General features: G+C 45.8%; 1 protein-coding gene across 1 annotated transcript; it reads right to left on the bottom strand.

Annotated features, from left to right (window-relative positions):
- Positions 1-14,690, bottom strand: LOC309978608 (nuclear RNA export factor 2-like; the record flags this gene model as incomplete). The annotated part of the gene is made up of 14 exons (XM_082865127.1): positions 1-97; positions 241-296; positions 381-449; positions 851-887; positions 2,686-2,816; positions 2,982-3,089; positions 3,205-3,293; positions 3,440-3,509; positions 3,648-3,728; positions 3,845-3,949; positions 4,067-4,150; positions 5,271-5,330; positions 12,073-12,223; positions 14,635-14,690. Coding segments are annotated over 14 exons (1,194 nt in total), but the record flags the coding sequence as incomplete, so codon positions are not given.
- Positions 14,691-20,371: the final 5,681 nt, after the last annotated feature.

Consider the following 20,371-nt stretch of genomic DNA (forward strand, 5'->3'; position numbering starts at 1 on the left):
CTCGGAGTGGAAGGGAATGGTCAGGGAGAAGCAGGCCTCCTCATGATAAGCACCAAGGAGATGCTGTCGGTCTCCACAGTCATGGATCAAGTAATACCTGAGAGGGAGTAATGAGGACAGTCGATCTCTGTGGTCTGGACCTCAAATGAGACGTGAGAAGTCCGATGAGCAGACCTGTGCTTAGGTGGCCGCAACTGTCCTAGCCCTCCTCCCCTTGCTCAGACTCCCAAGGGTACTTACAGCTGCAGGAATTGCAGGATTAGACTCTTCAGTGTCTCAGATCCTTTATAGCTTCCCTGGAATCAAAAGGCATTTGAGATTGTGAGGCTGATAAAGCCTCTCCTGCACCTCGCTAAATGTTGTTTGATCCTCTTCGTCACCTTGCAGGGCTTTATTACGTAGGGAGTGTCAACGTCAATGTTAATTGGTGAGGCTAACTCCTGCCCATCCTGGAGAAGGGAAGAGGAAATCAGGAGTGGAGACCAGGGGAGTGTTCCTGGAGTACCGGGGAAAAAGATGGGTCCAGGAGGGTGAGTGTCAGAGGTCAGGTGTGAGGGTGACTGTCAGAGGTCAGGTGTGAAAGGGACCTGGAAATTCCATGGGAGAGCTTACACTGGATGTCTTCATCATGAGGTCTTGGAAGTCTCTAGTGTTATATGCAACTTGTGTGTGTGTGTATTTATGGATATTTCTCCAGCAAGTATATCCATGTCATTTTCAGGAGTCCATGTCCCCCAAAATGGTTAAGGTTCTGATGCTAATATGTGATCTAGGCAGACCCAAAGGGCTTGAGGGCAGGTGCAGAGGCCACCGACATTCGTAAGAGACAATGATTTACGTAGGCACTTACCAGGCGTAACAACTTCGGGAAACATTCTCTGATGGCCCTGTCCAAAACCAAAAATAGAGAAGAGGTGGTTGATGGTTCAAGGTTGCAATGCTTCCTTTGAGTTAAAACAGTAATACCATAAACAAAGATCAGTGTGTTCTGGCCAATCCAGCAGCACCCTTTGCCCACCTCTGCTCCTGATTTTAGGGGTTTTCAGTCCACTTGCCTGTTGAGCACTGAGCATCTGTCATCTTACTGTCTGAAAGGCACTGTCTCCTCATCTCTCTCAGTACCTTCACTTTAATATTCCTTCCCTGCCTCCCTTCCTCTCCTTCGCCTGGGTAGCTCCCACCCAGACTACTCGGACTCCCTTCTCCAGTGCCACAGGGACCAGCATTTCAAACCCGTGCCGCATGGCTTCCTTCTCCTCCCTCCCTTCCTCCAGGGCCCCACTGAAGGCTGTGGGGAGAAGAGCGGATGGAGTGGGAGCCCGGGACTCTGCTACCTCACTGGGGGTCCAGCACTCTGGCAAGACCCCGACACCCTCCAGGGATGGCCCAGGATGCTGGGCCAGCGAGGTGAGTGAGGTGGGGCTCAGGGAGGGAGATGGAGGGGATGAAGACAGAAAGGGAGTGAAGGTAGGAAGGGAGAGATGAGAGAGACATAGGGGCACAGAGACAGGGGGGAGAGAGACAACAAAGGGAAGGTAAAGAAGCTCTTCCGTGGTCGGGGTCCGGGAAGAAGAGAGAAGAAAGGGGAAACGGCACACTTGTTGCGGCTCTTCACCTGCCCCAGAATCGCCCAGACACACCAGGTAGGAAGGGAAAATATGCACATGTTGGGCTGGGGGCCCACTGGATGCTGGCTGAAACTTTGTCACCTGTGTGAGCTCAGCCAGACTTGGGCATGGGAAACCGAGCAGCCATGGGGGCAGATCTTCCCCAGAAGGAGGAAAGGGTCAGGTCCCAGCTCAGTATGGGGCTGAGGATCCGTGGCCCCCTCTGATGATCACCGTCTTCTCTCCCGATGACCCCTGCACCTCTCTGAGTTGGTTCTTTATCTGAGGAATCATACCTGTCTCAGGCTGCCCAGGGCTCCTGTGAAGGGCCAGGCGGGATGATGTGACGTGTGCAGGGAGGGATGGGAAGTGCCCCTCAGAGGCCTGTCCTTCTCTCTCCTCTACCACCTCTGCCCTCTGCCTTCCACTCCTGCCTCAGGAAGCCCTCTGATCATTGGCGGGGGCCCACGTCTGGCCCCTTGACTCAGGGAGCCCTGCTTTTTCCCAAGGAGGTCCAGCTCCTGGCACTGGGCCAGCAGAATGGATGTCATGACAGCAGCCACCCATGGCCTCAGCCCTAAGCATGGCGCAGGAAAGCCCCCATGTCAACATGGGAGAGGAGGGGGGATCCATTTGGAGGAAGGGGAAGAGGGCCCCTCTCAGAACTGGGGAGGCAAACCCCATCTCAGCACGAAGAAAGAAGGCTTCTCTCAGCAAGAGGCCCTGGACTGGAGGACCCTTCTCAGTCCAGGGCGCCAGCATCTGGATCAAGGATGGTCGCTCCTGGTCCTGGTGAGGAGGAGAAGCCCTGCTTCCTGGGGCACACTCTTGGGAGGCCTTGCTGGAATATAGCTGGGTGCAGAGAGCTGGAAACAGACCCCAGAGCGCCTGCAGAGGTGAGCAGGTCAGGGGAAGGAAACTCCTCACCGGTGATAGGCACAGAGAGAGCAGAAGGTGGGGCCTGTGATCCTCCCAGAAGACCAGGGCTGCCACCTTTGGCAAAGGGGCACTGTCACAGATAGTCTAGGCTCCCATGGCTGAAGGTCACCAAGAAGGGTGACAGGGTGTTCACACTGACCTTACATAGGTGGACTGGTCTGGGAAGGTGTCACACAATGGGCTCCCTTGCAGCCACAGCTCTTCAAGCTTCAGCCCTTGCATCTTGTTCAACTCCCACACAGACGTCAGCTGAGAAATATGGTGCGGAAGTGGGAGAAGGAATCCCAGGGAAAGAGGGACATCCGGATCCCTGCATCCCCAGAACCCTCCCTCCCACACAGGTACCTTCACCTGCCTCCTGTCATCACTCTGATGGCCACTAACATGCCCCACCCCCACTCTCAACCCAACTTTGACCTGGCTCCCTCTTCTCACCTCATTTTTGGAGAGGTTCAGGATCTTGACCGTGGGGGCCATCTGTATAATGTCAGACAGGCCATCCAGCTGGTACAGTTTGTTGCTGCTCAAGTTCAAGGACAACAGCTTTGGGGCAAGAAGAGGTAGAGTGAAGGTTACTATCTAGGACCTTGGAGACAAACCCTCCTCCCCATCTCTTCCATCCCCTACCCTAATACCAGCACTGGGCCTACAGCCTCACCTCAGGGAAATACTTTTCGATGACCTGCAGGGTGGCAGCCATGCAGCTTCTTCGATTCAGAAATATATCAATACCATAGCCCACCAAGTCTTCAGGAAGGAGAGGGGAGGGAATAGGATGGCTGAGTGGGGTGTGGGGCCAGCACCTGCCCCTCCCCACGTTACCATCCCTAAGTCTCCCTCCAGGAAGACCCCTCTGCCCTCACCCGCCCTAGAATTACTGCTGTCAGCCGTACCTCGGTCAAGGCGGAGCCTCTGGAGGTCAAGAGCTTGCTGGGAGACATCAAATCGTTTGCTCAGGGTCAGCTGCAGAGAGAGAGATGGAGAGAGCCGCTCTGAGGCTGTGGTGGTGGCAGGGAAATCGGGGGCGAGGGGGACGGGGGTCTGGAGGAAGGAGAGTTAGGTCTGAGCGCTGGCACACTACTCGCCGTGAGTCTCCATTACCTTTAGCTGCTCCATTTCTTCTGGCTTCAACTTATCCCGCACAGAGTAGGGAACAGCGGAGGGGCTGACAAAGACAGGTATCTGCAGGAAGAAGAGGTGGGGTAAGCACCGGGAACTCTAGTTCCAAAGAAGACAACCAGCCCCTGGCCTGTACTCTTTCCTCAGGATGAGGTACACGTAACGCCCTCGACACACACCTTTCGGCTCTCCTCGTCACGAATCTTGTAGCTGACATCCATCAATGCAGAGGCAGTGCTAGCTTCCTGGACAAAGAACCGAGCCCCATTTTGCATAAAGTGGAACTACAGGGATTGAATGCAACAGCAATAGAATCAGAAGCCAGCAGACCCTGCTAAACCAGGACTCTCTCTCTCCCCCTTCACTGTGCCCACGCGTCTGGCTTCGGCATCCTCTCTTACGTCCACTGGAGTGAAGGGGACACTGCAATGGCTCTGGATTGACTTCATTAGCCATGTCTTGTCATACTTTATCCCATAAGGAATCTAAGGATGAAAAGAAGGCATGGGAGAGAGGACAGACAACAGGGAATTTAGGCTGGAGGACGAACCTTTTCCTGTTCTTTTCCGGCCTTCTACTGAGCTTGAAAGGGCTTGTAAAGAAGGGACCACTGGCATGATTTCTTACGGGTGTGTGTAATATGGATTTCCTAAATACTCTTTCTCTCCAGTCAAACTCTCTTCCACATAATCAAGGTGTCAGAGATGATGTTCCTTTTATCAATTTCCAGGAGATCCTACCCAGCGCACACACTGCTTGCCCCTCAGACAAGGTCTCCAGAGGCTCGACCCTCTGTCTCCCACACTCAGCTTGCCAAGCTGAGACCTCCAATGTGGAGTCGCTCCATATCCTTGGCAGTAGTTTCCATCTTTGCTTTGAGACAGGCTCCTCCGTTCTCCTCACGGTCAGCCTGCTCCCTGTACATTGCTTCTCTGACCCTGCCCTTAGATGAACAAGACTGTTAACTCCTGGTAATAAAAAGGACAGATTACAAACTGTCCCCAGTGAAAGAAACCAGCATCTCTACATGAGACCAACACAGCTCCCCCTGCCTTTTCTCTCCTGCGCATTCCGTACATTTTTCAGGATACTCACTGTGACCCTGAACCAGCTCCCTGGGGTTCCATCTTGTGTGTTCTCCCCCATTTCCCTCTCCAGAGGTTTTCTGTTTCTCCACACAGTAGTATGCATGTGGCCTTCACTGTGCCATCTCACTCCTCTCTTGTTGCCTCGGATGGTACAGGGAGAGCTGCAGGGGGGATGTGGAGAGAAGGACGGTGAGTGGCCATAAGTGCTAAGAAAGTCTTCTGTACACCCTCGTCTCTTTGACACCAGCTCTACAATTAGGATTGCTCAACCATTATTTCACTTCTAGCATGCTTCAGTTTTGCAGTGAGAGAAGAAAAACAAGTCCACGGAGAGTGAGAGAGGTGCATAGTCCCAGGGGCTGCTGTGCACAAACCCTGCTGCCTGGCCACTTACTGGCTTACTTCGGGGTCCTCCTGGACATCCCTCTTCACCACGTTTCCATCATCCTCCTGAGGTGTGAGGGCTGAGGCTCACTCCCATCGTGTTCATAATGAGGGCACCTCTCGTCAGAATTACCTGGGAAAGAACTCCAACCTTTCTTTCTTCCTTGAGGTGATCTACCACCATCACTGTATTCTGAAAAGAGGAGCAAAAATACAAGTTTGCAGACACATCTGTGGTCCACTTACCACGTACCATGTCTTAGGCTAACAGCATGGTAGGGCAGGCCAAGTGCCAACGTGGCCTAAGGGACCAGTCCCACAAGCCTCAGAAAGGACACTCTTCTGCCTGTGCAGAGAGGACAGCCTTATCCAACAGATGGCACTATCAGGGGAAGAATCGAGGAGGAGCAGGATGAGGAAGAGGACGACAAGGAGGACAAAGAGGGAGGAGGGAGGAGAGGACAACTGCGCTGAAACTTTTAAAACAGTGGAGCAGGACTGATAAAGAACCGAGGTGTATGCGTCCATGGGCTAGACTGGACACCAGTCATATAGATACCAGGAAGGCACCCGAATCTTGCCTTCTCTCAGGACTTTCCAGCAACCACACCAATACCTCTCTCGTGCTTCCCAAATCCAATGAGCCACCATACCGATTCCACTAACAACCAGCAAGCTAGCTGGACTTCCTTTGCCAGTGCACTTGGAGCTTTAATGTCAGGTGGCACTGAGGTAACAGCCTCCTGAACTGTCTCCCTCCCTCCAGCCTTGCCCTGAACAATACTCTGTTGGAAAGAGCCAGAGTGACCTCTCTATTGGGCCAGCCTGAAATGCCTTTCAGCTCAGCAGGCAACTCTTCCTAACTTCAGCCCTTCTATAATAAGGGTGTGAATGATAACCTGGAATGATGTTTCAACCACCATTTCCAAGTATCTAGGGATTCTTCTTTTTGCATTCTATAACTGGTTTCTAATTTGATTCCATGGTGGCCAGGGAACACTCTGTGAGATTTCAATTCTTCATTTTTTCATTTATATTTATTTATTTTATATTTAATTTTTTTTTTTTTTGCGGTACGCGGGCCTCTCACTGTTGTGGCCTCTCCCGTTGTGGAGCACATGATCCGGATGCGCAGGCTCAGCAGCCATGGTTCACGGGCCCAGCCGGTCCACGGCATGTGGAATCTTCCCAGACTGGGGCATGAACCCGTGTCCCCTGCATCGGCAGGCGGATTCTCAACCACTGGGCCACCAGCGAAGCCCCTATTTTTATATTTTTTAATATATTTATTTCTTTATTTATGGCTGTGTTGGGTCTTCATTGCTGCACACGGGCTTTCTCTACTTGCGGCTAGTGGGGGCTACTCTTTGTTGCGGTACCTGGGTTTCTTGTTGCGGCGGCTTCTCTTGTTGCGGAACATGGGCTCTAGCCACGCGGGCTTCAGTAGTTGCGGCACGCAGCCTCAGTAGTTGTGGCTCGAGGGATCTAGAGCACAGGCTCAGTAGTTCTGGCGCACGGGCTTATTTGCTCCGCGGCATGTGGGATCTTCCTGACGTTGACTCAAAACTGTGTCCCCTGCATTGGCAGGCGGATTCTGAACCACTGCACCACCAGGGAAGTCCCTCAATTCATTTAGAATTTATTGGGGTTTTTCTGATTGTCGAGGAGATGGTCTAACTTGGTGAATGTTACAGAGACCCTCCGGGAAAATCCTGTACTCTGCTGTTGGTGGGCGGACTGTTCTCTTTATGTCATGTATATCTTGTTAGTTTACTGTGTTATTCAGGTCTCCTGTATCCTTGCTGATTTTCTCCCTAGTAATTCTGTCACTTGCTAAGAGGGAGGTGGGTATGGAAGGCCCCCACTATAATTATAGATCTGGCTCTTTCTCCTTTCAGCTCCGTCAGTTTTTGCTTCATGTACTTTGAGGCTCCTTTGTTTGGTGTGTACACATTTAGGATCTTTATGTCTCCCTGGTGTCCTGATCTTTCATCATTCTGTAAGGCCTCTCTTTGGTTCTTGTTCATTTTCTTTACTCTGACATCTACTGTACTGGATACTGAAGCCACAGTCACGCTTAGAAAGTGTCCTGGTTATATCTCACCTTGTCTTCACTCCTAGGAGTTGTGTTGCTGTTCACCCCTCCGCCCACAAATTCTCCCCTCCAACATATCTAATTCACCATGCGAAGAGAAGTGGAAGCCTTTTGGCATGTGCAGAAATAAGATAGTGTCAATTCTCTCTCCTTCTGGGGGCTTTTCCAGTTATGAAGTTCTGGAGATGAAAAGAGGGAGGCTGGGATGCAGATAAGGAATTGGACTGACAGTTCCTGTCACATGGTACACACACAGTACACATTAATAAATGAATGAGAAGCAGGATAGAAGCTACACATATGCCCTTTTAGTCTTTCTATACACATCTGAATGTTTCAAAGTAAGTTAAGATCACACTTTACCTGGTTTTTTACAATAGACTTTGAGGAAACTTTTCACTTCTGTTTTTAAAATATATATTTTCCATTGAGGGGAAAAAGAAAAATGTGTAGAAAATGGAGAGCGATGCCACCTGGTGACCAGAGTCAGAACTGCAGGTGTAAAAGTCTGAACTGGGGCCTTGGCAAAGGATGGGGGATGGAAGGGACTGTGGTGTTGGTGGGGAGGGGAATGAATTTCATCCTAAAAGCAAGATTTCTAGACTTCACACTGGCAGCGATCCTTCTGTATTCATGCCCATGCTGGGATCTTCAAGCCCTGGGACTGGAAATCTGGCCCCTAAGTGAACTGAGTAGAAAGCTGCATGAGTGTATGAATAATTGGTGTAAAGAAATTTGAGGCAAAGGGATGTATACAAATACACACACATACAAAAAACTGTCAAATCAATTCTTTTGATCTGCTTCCGAAGCCATGAATATATGAATAGCGTATTGGTAATCAGTTTGCAATCTTTTGTATTTTCAACATTTTATTCAATGTTTCCATTCTGGAAACAGCATAGAAATGCAAAGTTATAAAATAAAAACATCTTCTATCTTCAACAATCCACACTCAGTGATTTATTACCAAAGAAATCTGTTTAGTGTCTAAGTCAATAAATGTATTTCTGCACTATTATTTTGTGACTTGGCTGCTGATATACCTGTTTAACAAAACTTTATCTCAGTACTTTGTTAGGGCACCAATGAATACTTCTCTTTGTTTAACACGTATGGAAAAATATAGACATGCGTTTTAAGAAACCAAAATTACATTGCCACACCCATCTGTCCCTACCTTTTGCCCACCATAATACAAAGAGAGTTTCTCTTCACTTATAGGTGCCTACTCTCCAGATTTTTCTCCGTATGTAATGCACTAACATATTTAATCACCCTCATACACCCATGTTCATATATATTCTTTTGCAGAAAAAGGGTCATCATATTTTACTTTGTACATCATGACAACCCTGTTTGCTTAATATGATTCATTTCCTATTAATTTATTTAGTTTGGTTTCTTTTCAAGTGGTTTTTCTGTGCATCCGCTCTTGATATCATTGACCTAACTCTACTGTTTAAGAATATTTTGTACATTGAAGAGATAAACCTACGTCTGAATACAATATCCCCCAGATTTTCCACACCTTTTGTGACTTCTGTAATGCAGAGGATATCTAATCCTTTTTAATGAGTTTTAGTGTTTTTATTTCACTTCACGTTATTTTAGAGAGAACAACTGAATAATAATGCCTTCTAGGATGTTGAATGTCAGTTCATAGGATAAAATGTAACTCCAGATTACTTTGTGTAACTCCAGATTATGAATCCTGGAGCAGCAATTGGTAAGGTTGTTTCTAGGTCACGTTACTTAACTTTTAAGTTCTGTTCCCTGAAATGAATTCAGCAAGGTAGCAGGGTACAAGATTAATATACAGAAATCTGTTGTATTTCATTACACTAATAATGAAATATCAGAAAGGAAAGTAAACAAATAATCCCATCAAAAAATGAAATACCTAAAAATAAACTTAACCAAGACGTGAAAGACCTATATGATGAAAACTATAGAACATTGATAAAAGAAATGGAAGGTGATTCAGAGACATGGAAAGGTGTCCCATGCTCTTAGACTGGAAGATTTAATATTGTTAAAATGGCCATACTACCCAAAGCAATCGACAGACTTAATGTAATCCCTATCAAAATACCTGTTACATTTTTCATAAAACTAGAACTAATAATCCAAAAATCTATATGGAACCACAAAAGACCCAGAATTGCCAAAGCAATCCTGAGGAAAAGAACAGAGCTGGAGGCATAACCCTCCCAGATTTCAGGTCATACTACAAAACTACAGTAATCAAAACAGCATGGTACTGGTACAAAAACAGACATATAGATCAATGGATAGAACAGATAGCCTAGGAATAAACCCACCCACCTACGGTCAAGTAATCTTCAATAAAGGAGGCAAGAATATACAATGGAGAAAAGACTGTCTCTCCAACAAGTGATGCTGGGAAAGCTGGACAGCTCCATGTAAATCAATGAAATCAGAACACTCCCTCACACCATATACAAAAATAAACTTGAAATGATTTAAAGACCTAAATATAAGACGTGACACCATAAAACTCCTAGAAGAGAACATAGGTGAAACACTCTCTGACATAAATCGTAGCAATATTTTCTTAGATCAGGGCCCCAAGGCAAAATAAATTAAAGCAAAAATAAACAAATGGGACCTAATTAAACTTAAAATCATTTGCACAGTCAAGGAAGCAATCAACAAAATGAAAAGACAACTTATGGAATGGGAGAAAAATGTTTGCAAGTGATGTGACTGACAAGGGGTTAATATCCAAAAATATACAACTCCATATCAAAATATAAACAACTCAAGCAAAAAATGGGCAGAAGATCTAAATAGATATTTTTCCAAAGGAGACATAAAGATGGCCAACAGGCACATGAAAAGATGCTCAACATCACTAATTACTAGAGAAATGAAAATCAAAACCTCACATGAGTCAGAATGGTTATCATCGAAAAGTCTGCAAATAATAAATGCTGGAGAGGGTGCGGAGAAAAGGGAACCTCCTACACTGTTGGTTTGAATGTAAATTGGTGCAGCCACGTGGAGAGCAGTATGGAGGTTTCTTAAATAGCTAAACACAGAGCTGCCATAGGATCCAGCAATCCCACTCCTGGGTATATATCCAGAAAGAAATGAAAACTCATACACACACACACACACACACACACACTGGACTATTACTCAGCCATTTGCAGCAACATAGTTGGACTTAGAGAATATTATACTTACTGAAGTAAGTCAGACAGAGAAAGACAAATATTATATATCATCACTTATATGTGGAATCTAAAAAATAATACAAATGAATCTATATACAAAACAGAAACAGTCTCACAAATATAGAAAACAAACTTATGGTTACCAAAGGGGAGAAGGAGGTGGGAGGGACAAATTAGGAGTATGAGACTGACAGATACAAGCTACTATACATAAAATAGATAAGTAACAAGGATTTATGGTAAAGTACGGGGAATTGTATTCAATAACTTTTAATAACATATAATGGGAAATAATCTGATATCCGAATCACTTTGCTGTGAACCTGAAACTAACACAATATTGTAAATCAACTGTACTTCAATTTTAAAAAATACACACAAAAAATTCTGATTCTGATCATTTATAAGTACCTATTGGTCTTGAAAAGAGTTTAGGATTAAATGAGATAAAATGTAAAAGCCCTTTCATATAGTAGTTGTGTACATGTTAATATCCTACCATTCAGGTTCTCTTTCCAAAGGGCAACAGCTTGTGCTGCCTTCTGGGTCCAGTTCAGCACCTCAAGAATCAGCTAGTCATTGTGGCCCCCACACCGAGTCCTCTTGGCCCACAGAGTAGGATTTCATCCCTACCATCATCTTCATGTCCAATGGGGAGCATGACACAGCCCAGATTCCACATCAGGCGAGGTTTCCACTATCAGTCTTTTAAGCCCTGGAATTCTATCATCTAAAACAGGAGGCTGCTGCTTGATCTGTGTAGAGGGCAAAGTGTAGACATGTGACCCTGGAGAATTTACACATTCCGTGAGTCTGAGGTTGGCCCTCTGTAAAATGGGACTAAGGGCGCCTACTTCTAGACTTGTAAGAAGAAAAGGAGAAAATCTCAAAGAATGTCTGGCAGGCAATAGGACTTTGAGATATATTACTCCTGGCCCACCTTGCCTCCTCTGTCCTATAAAATAGATTTGAAACAGCATCTGGAAATGTAGCAGCAAGAAGTGAACTTTGGTGCCATCTCATCATTTCCTTTTTCCTCATGCTTTCTTGTCTCCTTTTTTTCATTCTAGTTTGACCAGAGGCAATTTCTTATTGAGCCCCAGGAAGAAGGATTAGCACAGAAGAGCAAAGAACAGGAACAGGTCAGCTAGACAGAAGTCATCAAATGTATGTCCAGTTCCAGAGCCATCAACTGACCACAGGACCTGGGTTGAGTCTCTTCCCCTGTGTCAGCCCGAGTCCTAACATAGAAGTACACTCAATGTAGAAACAGGGGTTAGGGGTGGGGCCTTTTTGGTCAGAAGACCAGGATTTGATACTGGGAACCATTACTGGCTGGTTGACTTATCTTGAGCAAGTAATTCATCTAATATGTGTGCTATAATTGTTGCTATCTTTTATTACTATTGTGGGTTTATTCTTTCAGTTTTATGAGTATTATTATTTTTCTTACCACCCAGCCAAGTGTGAATGGTAGGAGTGGTGATTAGCACAAAGTTAGGGACGAACCCAACTGAGGCTGGAGAATATAGGAAGTGAAGACAGAGAATGGAGGTGAAGTAAGCAGACAAGCCCTGGGCTCTCTCTGGGTGCCAGGCCCTGTGCCCAACCTTTCATGACCCAGGGAAGGTTCTTACCCAACAGAACTCCTGGTTCTCAGCTGCAAACAGTGGCGACCTGGGGGCTGCCAGGGAGGTGCCCAGATGAAGGACTATACCCTTATTAGCTCCCTCCCCACTGAAGACCACCAGAGCTGCCTCTCCTTTGCCATCTCCCTGCTCTTGGCTTCTGGGTATCGGAAAAGGCACCCCGTGGAAACTTCCACACCTGACCCTTGAAGGGCTTTCTCCTCATACAAAAGATACTCTACCTTCCTCAGTCCTCAAAGGTTGTCCTGCACAACTTACATTCCCACCAACAGTGCAAGAGGGTTATGACACAGCAATCCCACTACTGGGCATATACCCTGAGAAAACCATAATTCAAAAAGAGTCAGGTAGCACAATGTTCATTGCAACACTATTTACAATAGCCAGGACATGGAAGCAACCTACGTGGCCACTGACAAATGAATGGATAAAGAAGATGTGACACATATATACAATGGAATATTTACTCAGCCATAAAAAGAAATGAAATTGAGTTATTTGTAGTGAGGTGGATGGACCTAGAGTCTCTCATACAGAGTGAAGTAAGTCAGAAAGAGAAAACAAATACCGTATGCTAACACATGTATATGGAATCCTAAAACCAAAAACGTTCTGAAGAACCTAGGGGCAGGACAGGAATAAACACGCAGACGTATAGAATGCACTTGAGGACAAGGGGAAGGGAAGGGTAAGCTGGGACGAAGTGCGAGAGTGGCATGGACTTATATACACTACCAAATGTAAAACAGACAGCTAGTGGGAAGCAGCCGCATAGCACAGGGAGATCAGCTCGGTGCTTGGTGACCACCTAGAGGGGTGGGTTAGGGAGGGTGGGAGGGAGACGCAAGAGGGAGGCATTATGGGGATGTATATACACATATACCGGATTCGCTTTGTTATACAGCAGAAACTAACACAACTATGTAAAGCAATTATACTCCAATAAAGATGTTAAAAAAAAAAAGCAGTCAAGAAACAATAGTGCAGAGTCCTAGCACTGCTCTGTGATGTTGGTGCCTCCGAGTGACCTTCTAAGCGCACAAGCTTGGGCTTTACCTACACCCACCCCACTCTAATGTGTTAATTTTATGTGCTTTTCTCCCCCCCGATAGCACATGAAATTTAACACATAACAAATTAACACATAAGGATGAAATAAGTCCTCCCCAAAACCACAGTCCTGGGCATGGTGTAGAAAGTACTGTTAAGAGCCTAAGCAGTGGGTACAGGTAAGCGCTGTTGACTTCAGTTTCAGGCAGGTCTAAAGGAAATTAAACCAAATCTAATGAGTTGTAGTTTTTATTTTCAGAGGAAAAGGGTAGAGTGATTACTGTGGGCCACACACTTGAGAAGGGTAACTCATTTAAGAGAGGTAACTCTATAGATTACGTACTGTTACAGAACTTTACAGATGCGAACACTTAAGTCCAGAGGTATTAAATCAATCACCTGACTAAGAGGTCACGGATATTGCAGGTGGCAACACCAGGACTGGCCCACAGGTCGTCTGGCTCCAGACTCTGTTCTGCTCACCCACCAGTTTCCTCACCAGAAGGTAACATTGGGTTCAGCCTTACTAATTCACAAAATCTGGCAAATCAGCCCCACTTACTGAAAAGTTGAGATCTTGAGAGCGCTCTTTGGGATGCCACGCTAATTAGACCCAAATTTGAGTCTATTTCATGGCCTCTATTTAAGGTTTGTGTATAGATATAAACGTATCTCTAATATGTGAAATCTGTGTATATGAGTGGTTTATGAATTGCTTGATGATAGCCGAAAACATTTCCTTCTTTTAAATAAACACTGAAAAGAAGGTATCATAAAGTTTAGTCACCATACTCCCCGTGCCTGAATTACAACAATTACAAATGAGTGGAAACTGAATTCATTAGATTTTACAGTACATATTCCATCTGTGTCTCCACAGAAAGAACAGAGAAAGGAGGACAATATATATCGTAGGGTTTTTTTTTTATTGCAAATCCAGAAACACCTATTTTGCTGATTTGTGTGGGAAGCTGCAGGATCATCAGTATGTCCAAAATAAGTGTGATCTGATCTTTCTGGTTTGCTGGCCTCGGTAAACGATGCTTTACACTGTTTGGATTATTTTGCTAGGTTCCTGCAATGTGGCATGGCTGCATAAATGAGCTGAAGAAAATGCAACAGATCAAACTTTCCACTGTGGTTAAAGTTGAGGTATTAAGAAAGACAAGAGACTCTGTGGTTCTAGGCCTACTGAAAAATGTCCTAGTTTGGTGTAAAGAATTGTAAGAGAAGACAGTTATTCATGCAGGTCACTGTGTCTCATGTAACTGTGGAGAATTATTTGTGGGACACATAAATTCAGGAGACAAAAAAGGAGGCATATCTTTATTTAAAATAGAGCCTATTATGAAACTTTACGCCGGATTTAGGAAACATCTCCATGTAGTCATAGGATGGAATCTGATACCAAGACCTGATATAGTTGTTATAATTAGATACAGATGAGCAGATCAACAGTGCAAGATGCAGAACAATTTTATCGAGCCTATCTATGCTCACCTGATGGTGATTGGGGTCAACTTTTTTGACCAAAAGACCAATTCTGGCCTCTTCATTATCCCTCTTAAGTCAGATTTTGCTCCTGTCAGACCTGATAACTCAAATCAATCATTCTTTCTCTGAGATGAGGATCCGGAGTTCCTCAGGACCTTTTGAAAACATTTAGCTACATCAGTGGGGCCCTGTCACCACGCTCTACTATATATCACAGGGGCGGGGAAGAAACTCTATGTTTAAAGACCTGTGTATCTGGGGTCCAGTTTAGGCATTACATTTATCAGGCACTGTGTTTAGGCAGCATGATAAACCATTTCTCTTGCATGTGATTTGGCAGGATTTCACGGGAACAAATTTTCCTTCTTTTATCTTTTTTGTTTTGAGGTGGCCACTTTGGGAGTTGGTGCCAGTGGTTTTAGGAGGAGGAGTGGCTTTATCTAACACAGAGAATTGGGAAAGGGGAGCAACAGAACAGTTGTGATGCTGTTTACCTAAAGGTAAATACTCAAATTCTTCTTGTTCTAACACACATATGTACAACTAAACTAGATGTCGTATGTGACTTTACTTTCAGAAAGCAAAGTTGACTTACCTAGCAACAGTACACAGGAGATAGCGTCAGATGGGGCTGTATCATTATGGAAACTGCATTCAGAACCTCTTTTTCTTTGTTTCTTTGTGAAATTCGTTAAGATATATGGAAGTAAGTTTATTGTCAGTGTTTTTTTTTTTAACATCTTTATTGGAGCACGATTGTTTTAAAATGGTGTGCCACCCTCCGCCCTAAAACAAAGTGAACCAGCCACACATACACACACGTTCCCATATCTCCTCCCTCTTGTGTCTCCCTCCCTGCCACTCTCCCTATCCCACCCCTCCAGGAGGTCACAAAGCATGGAGCTGATATCCCTGTTCTGTGTGGCTGCTTCCCACTAGCTATTTTACATTTGGTAGTGTATATATGTCCATGCCACTCTCTCACTTTGTCATAGCTTACCCTTCCCCCTCCCCATATCTTCAAGGCCATTCTCTAGTAGGTCTGTGTTTTTATTCCCGTCTTACCCCTACGTCCTTCATGACCTTTTTTTCCCTTAGATTCCATATATATGTGTTAGCATACGTGACCCTGGGTACATGGCAAATCTCTGGTGCCTGACTTCCTCATCTGTCAAATCGAAGTCCTGGGTTAGATCACCAGTAGCAAACTAGTTGCCCACAGACTGCTCCTCTTTTGGCCTGCAGAGTCTCATGTGTGTTTTCTTTCTTTTTTGGCTGTGTTGGGTCTTCATTGCTGTGCACGGGCTTTCTCTAGTTGCAGCGAGCGGGGGCTACTTTTCATTGTGGTGCACAGGCTTCTCACTGCGGTGACTTCTCTTGCTGCGGAGCACGGGCTCTAGAGCGCAGGCTCAGCAGTTGTGGCGCACGGGCTTAATTACTCCGTGGCATGTGGGATCTTCCCAGACCAGGGATTGAACCCATGTCCCTGGCATTGGCAGGTGGATTCTTAACCACTGCACCACCAGGGAAGTCCTCATGTGTGTTTTTAAACTCAGTTGTTGCCCATTTTCTAATGTTGGGAAATTTCACATAAAAATACAATTATTTAGCTTCTTCTGAGAAGCAAGAAGGTCTGGCCACAAGGGGCCCCTGTGACCACATGGCAGCACTGGGAGTGGACATGTGGGCAGTTGCCTCCCCAGCAAGGGCTCGTGCGGGCTCCCGGGTGCTTCACTCAGCCCCACTGCCCGTCTGAGTAGGCATCTGAGTCTGTGCCCTCAAGGCTGATACCTCTAAAGCTGTATTCTCTTGTATCCTGAGAGCGAAGGGAAAATCTCTGGAGCATAACGGGGCATGTAGCAGCACAATGACACCAGGACTCCCAGGAGGAGCCTCAGGCCAGCCACGCTCACCTTCTATCCAAAGCCCACCACCTTTCCAGTCACTCCTCTTTCTCTTCCCCGTCGCTACAGGCCCCAACACCCCTCCCTCAGTTGTGAACTCCAAAGACAATGCTGCATCTGATTCAATGCAGACCCCCACCACTACCAAATACAGAAGAGATGATCGACATATTCCATTAAAATATGATAAATGCTTGGTTAAGAAATGCTTCAGGTGTGTTTAGTTTCCTCCATTTAAAGGCTCCCAGAAGGCTGGCATATGATATGGCTACTGTGCAGACTATACCTACACCTAGTATATAGGGCTGGGTGACTTGCACGAGGGATCCCACTGAACCCTCCCAAGCAGCCTATGAACTTGATAATCTAGTTCACCTTTTGTGAATTTAGAAACTGAAACTCAGAAATTTCCAGCTCACCCAAAGTCAAACAGTTAGCAAGCAGAAGGGTCAGGATGCAAACCCCAATCTCCAAGACCTATTTCTGTGTGCCCACCCCCCATGCAAGTGGCACAAAAAAGAGGCTGTTGCCAAAAGATTAAAAAACCTACTTTGTTTTCAACTTCATCCGAACACCTTTTTCTAAAACCCAAACACAAAGCCCCATTATTAAGCGTGTGTAGGGCTTCCCTGGTGGTGCAGTGGTTGAGAGTCCGCGCCCTGGTCCGGGAAGATCCCACATGCCACGAAGCGGCTGGGCCCGTGAGCCATGGCCGCTGAGCCTGCGCGTCTGGAGCCTGTGCTCCGCTCCCTGGTCCGGGAAGATCCCACATGCCACGAAGCGGCTGGGCCCGTGAGCCATGGCCGCTGAGCCTGCGCGTCTGGAGCCTGTGCTCCGCAACGGGAGAGGCCACAACAGTGACAGGCCCGCGTACCGCAAAAAAAAAAAAAAAAAAAAAAAAATAGAGTGTGCAGGCCTCAGGAGGGGAATGGCCATACTCTGAACAAGCACCACACTCCTGCCGGCCACTCAGTTAAGTTGTCTGAACCTTGAGGTCCATGGATACAATGTTACAAAAGCACCAGAGACCCATGCTTCCAGCAAAGCGGCCACTAGAGCCACGGCCACTCCCTCCTGTTACAAAATATCTAGAATAAGTAAGTAGTCATGATAGACCCAAAGTAGTAAACTATCATTGCAAGGTATTTTACTACTCTGAAAAGCTGGGCAGGTGTTTGACAGATGCCAGAAACCCCTGGATAAAAAGGAGCCTTGAAGGGCACACGTCAGTAGACAAGGTGGCCACAGAGAAAATCTCCAAGGGATAAAGACAGGCTTGTCCGTCTCACCACAGCTCTGGCTGAGGAAGTCTCACCAGCAGGCTCTCAAACAGATTAAGGATTGGTCTCTACACTGCCTGATGGCCAGAAAACCCAAGCCACAAAATTTCCTTCACGTATCCTGTGCTGGCAGCACAGCAGGGGCCCTCCCAAGTCCTCTCAGGAAGCACTCGGTCCTAATCAAGAGATCAGGGAAGCCTCAGATTTGATCAAACATGAGTCCACAAGCAGATACAGGATACAAAATAAATAAGAAAGTATTTCACGAACAAGGAACAAGAGGCTATCAAGAATAGCCAGATTTTGGGACTTCCCTGGAGGCCCAGTGGTTAGGACTCCACGCTTCCACTGCAGGGGGCATGGGTTCGATCCCTGGTCAGGGAACTAAGATCCTGCAAGCTGCATGGCGTGGCCAAAACAAACAAACAAACAAATAAGCAAAAAACAGATTTTGAAGAGATGAAGAAATTAAAAATAATGAGTGGGGGAGGGAGGGGCTTCTTCATTACAAAAAAAAAAAGCAAGCTAATATATGTAGAGGATACGACAGATTTAGAAAATCACCATTTTGCAACCACCAATGCAATAACTGATAAGGCAATGACCATCAATGAATGCTACAGCCATAGGGTAAAAGGATATTCAGGACGTCTCGGACTGTCACTTCCCAGATGATTATAAATTTCAGAGGGAACCAGTCCCCTCACAGTAGAATGTGGCGTCAGCCCCCTGTTGTGATGCAGGTTCCAGACACATCACCTGCATCACGTTCTGCCAAAGGACTGAATGTTTCAGACACAATCAGACAACCACTGGAGGACAGCTGTAGGGTACTCTACAAAACAACTGTCCTGGGCTCTTCAAAAATGTCAGTGTCATAAAAGAAAACAAACCAAAAATGCAGGGGACAGGAACCGTTCTCGATAAAGAGACAATAATGAATGCAATGTGTGATATGTGATTATAATTCAATTTAAAAATATAAAAAAATGAAAGAGCCACAAACTGAAATGACTTGGAGATATTTTAATATAAACTAGATATTAGCCAATTTTATTAGCAACATTACATTTCTTGGGTGGATGACCATATCATGGGAATGACAGAGAAGGTCCCTTTGCACTTACTTTCAAATGGTTCAGAAGTAACATAGAGAAAACACAAATCTCACAAAATATTTACCCTTAGTAACCTATGAGTAGAGTACAGAGGGATTCATCAAACTGTTCTTTCCACTCTTTTGTAGGTTTCAAATTTTTCAAAATGGAAAATATTCAATGGACTGGATTAAAGAGTAGCTTCCTAACAGCTTACAAGACAGACTGGAAGAGAGGTCTAATGAAGCTACCCAGAACGCAGAAGAGTCAAAACAACAGAAAACATAAAAGAAGTTCAAAGACTAAGAAGACAAAATGAGAAGCTCCAGCCCAGGATTTCCCAGTCTTGGCACCGTGGGCATTTTGGGCCAGAGAACTCCTCCTGCAGGGGCTGCTCTGTGCTCTGCAGGGTGCCCTGCAACCCCCCCGGCCTCCACCCACAAGATGCCAGCAGCACTCCCGGCCCAACCAAGTGTGACAACCGAAAACATCTCAGGACAGTGCTAAATGTTCCCCGGGGGGGCAAACTCGGCCAAAGTGGAGGACCTCTGCAGTGGAGGTCCTCACCTAGCTGGAGTTCCAGAAGAGAAGAGAGAGAACAGGGAAAGGCAGCATCTGAAGAGACAAAGGCTGACCAGTTCCCAGAACTTATTAGACACAATATGTACTCAGATCCATATCAAGCAGGATAAATGAAAATAAATCCACTTTGACATATCACAGTGAAACACCAAAACCAAAATATCCCAAAAACATCCAGAGAGAAAAGACAAAATCCTCAAAACCAGTCTTCTCAAAAGCAACACTAGAAGCCAAAAGGTAGCAAATATCACTGAGAGAAACAGTATTGAGAGAACACATCTGTCAACTGAATTATATATCCAATATAACTATCTTTCAAAACAAGGGCAACACAATAAATACAAACCTGACTTTGCCACCAACAAACTTCTAGAAGGAACTTCTTAATGATGTACTTTAGGAAGGAAATGGAGGGAGAGCAAAGGTCTAAGATATGAGAAGGAACAGTAAGCAAATAAATGGTAAATACAGTGACAAGCAGAAAGGGAATTAAAGCTCACGTTTATACTTGTTCACAAATATAGCACTTCCTCCTCTATGGTTAGACACCAGTAAAAGACATACTATCAATTCAATCATATGACTTCAAAATGATAATTAGAGTCATCATCTTACAACCGCCACTTTAATAACTCCCTCAAACAGGCAGGGCTGTGCTACTGCTTCAGAAAGGCTAAGGGACTTGCCTGGGGTCTCAGCACCAGAGCTGGAACCCCTTTCTTTACACAATGACTCCCCCAGGCTCCTCCTCTCCCGCACCAAGCAGCCCTCCTGAAGAACAAGCAGGGCCCAGACTGGGGACTCTAGTGCGTTTCAAGCACCCAGCCAAGTCCCTCACAGATCCCACAAGTTGTCCTGCACCCTCGACCTGGAAGGCCCT

The sequence above is a fragment of the Leucopleurus acutus genome, assembly GCF_964270905.1.
Source record: "Leucopleurus acutus genome assembly, chromosome: X".
Lineage (NCBI taxonomy): Eukaryota > Metazoa > Chordata > Mammalia > Artiodactyla > Delphinidae > Leucopleurus > Leucopleurus acutus.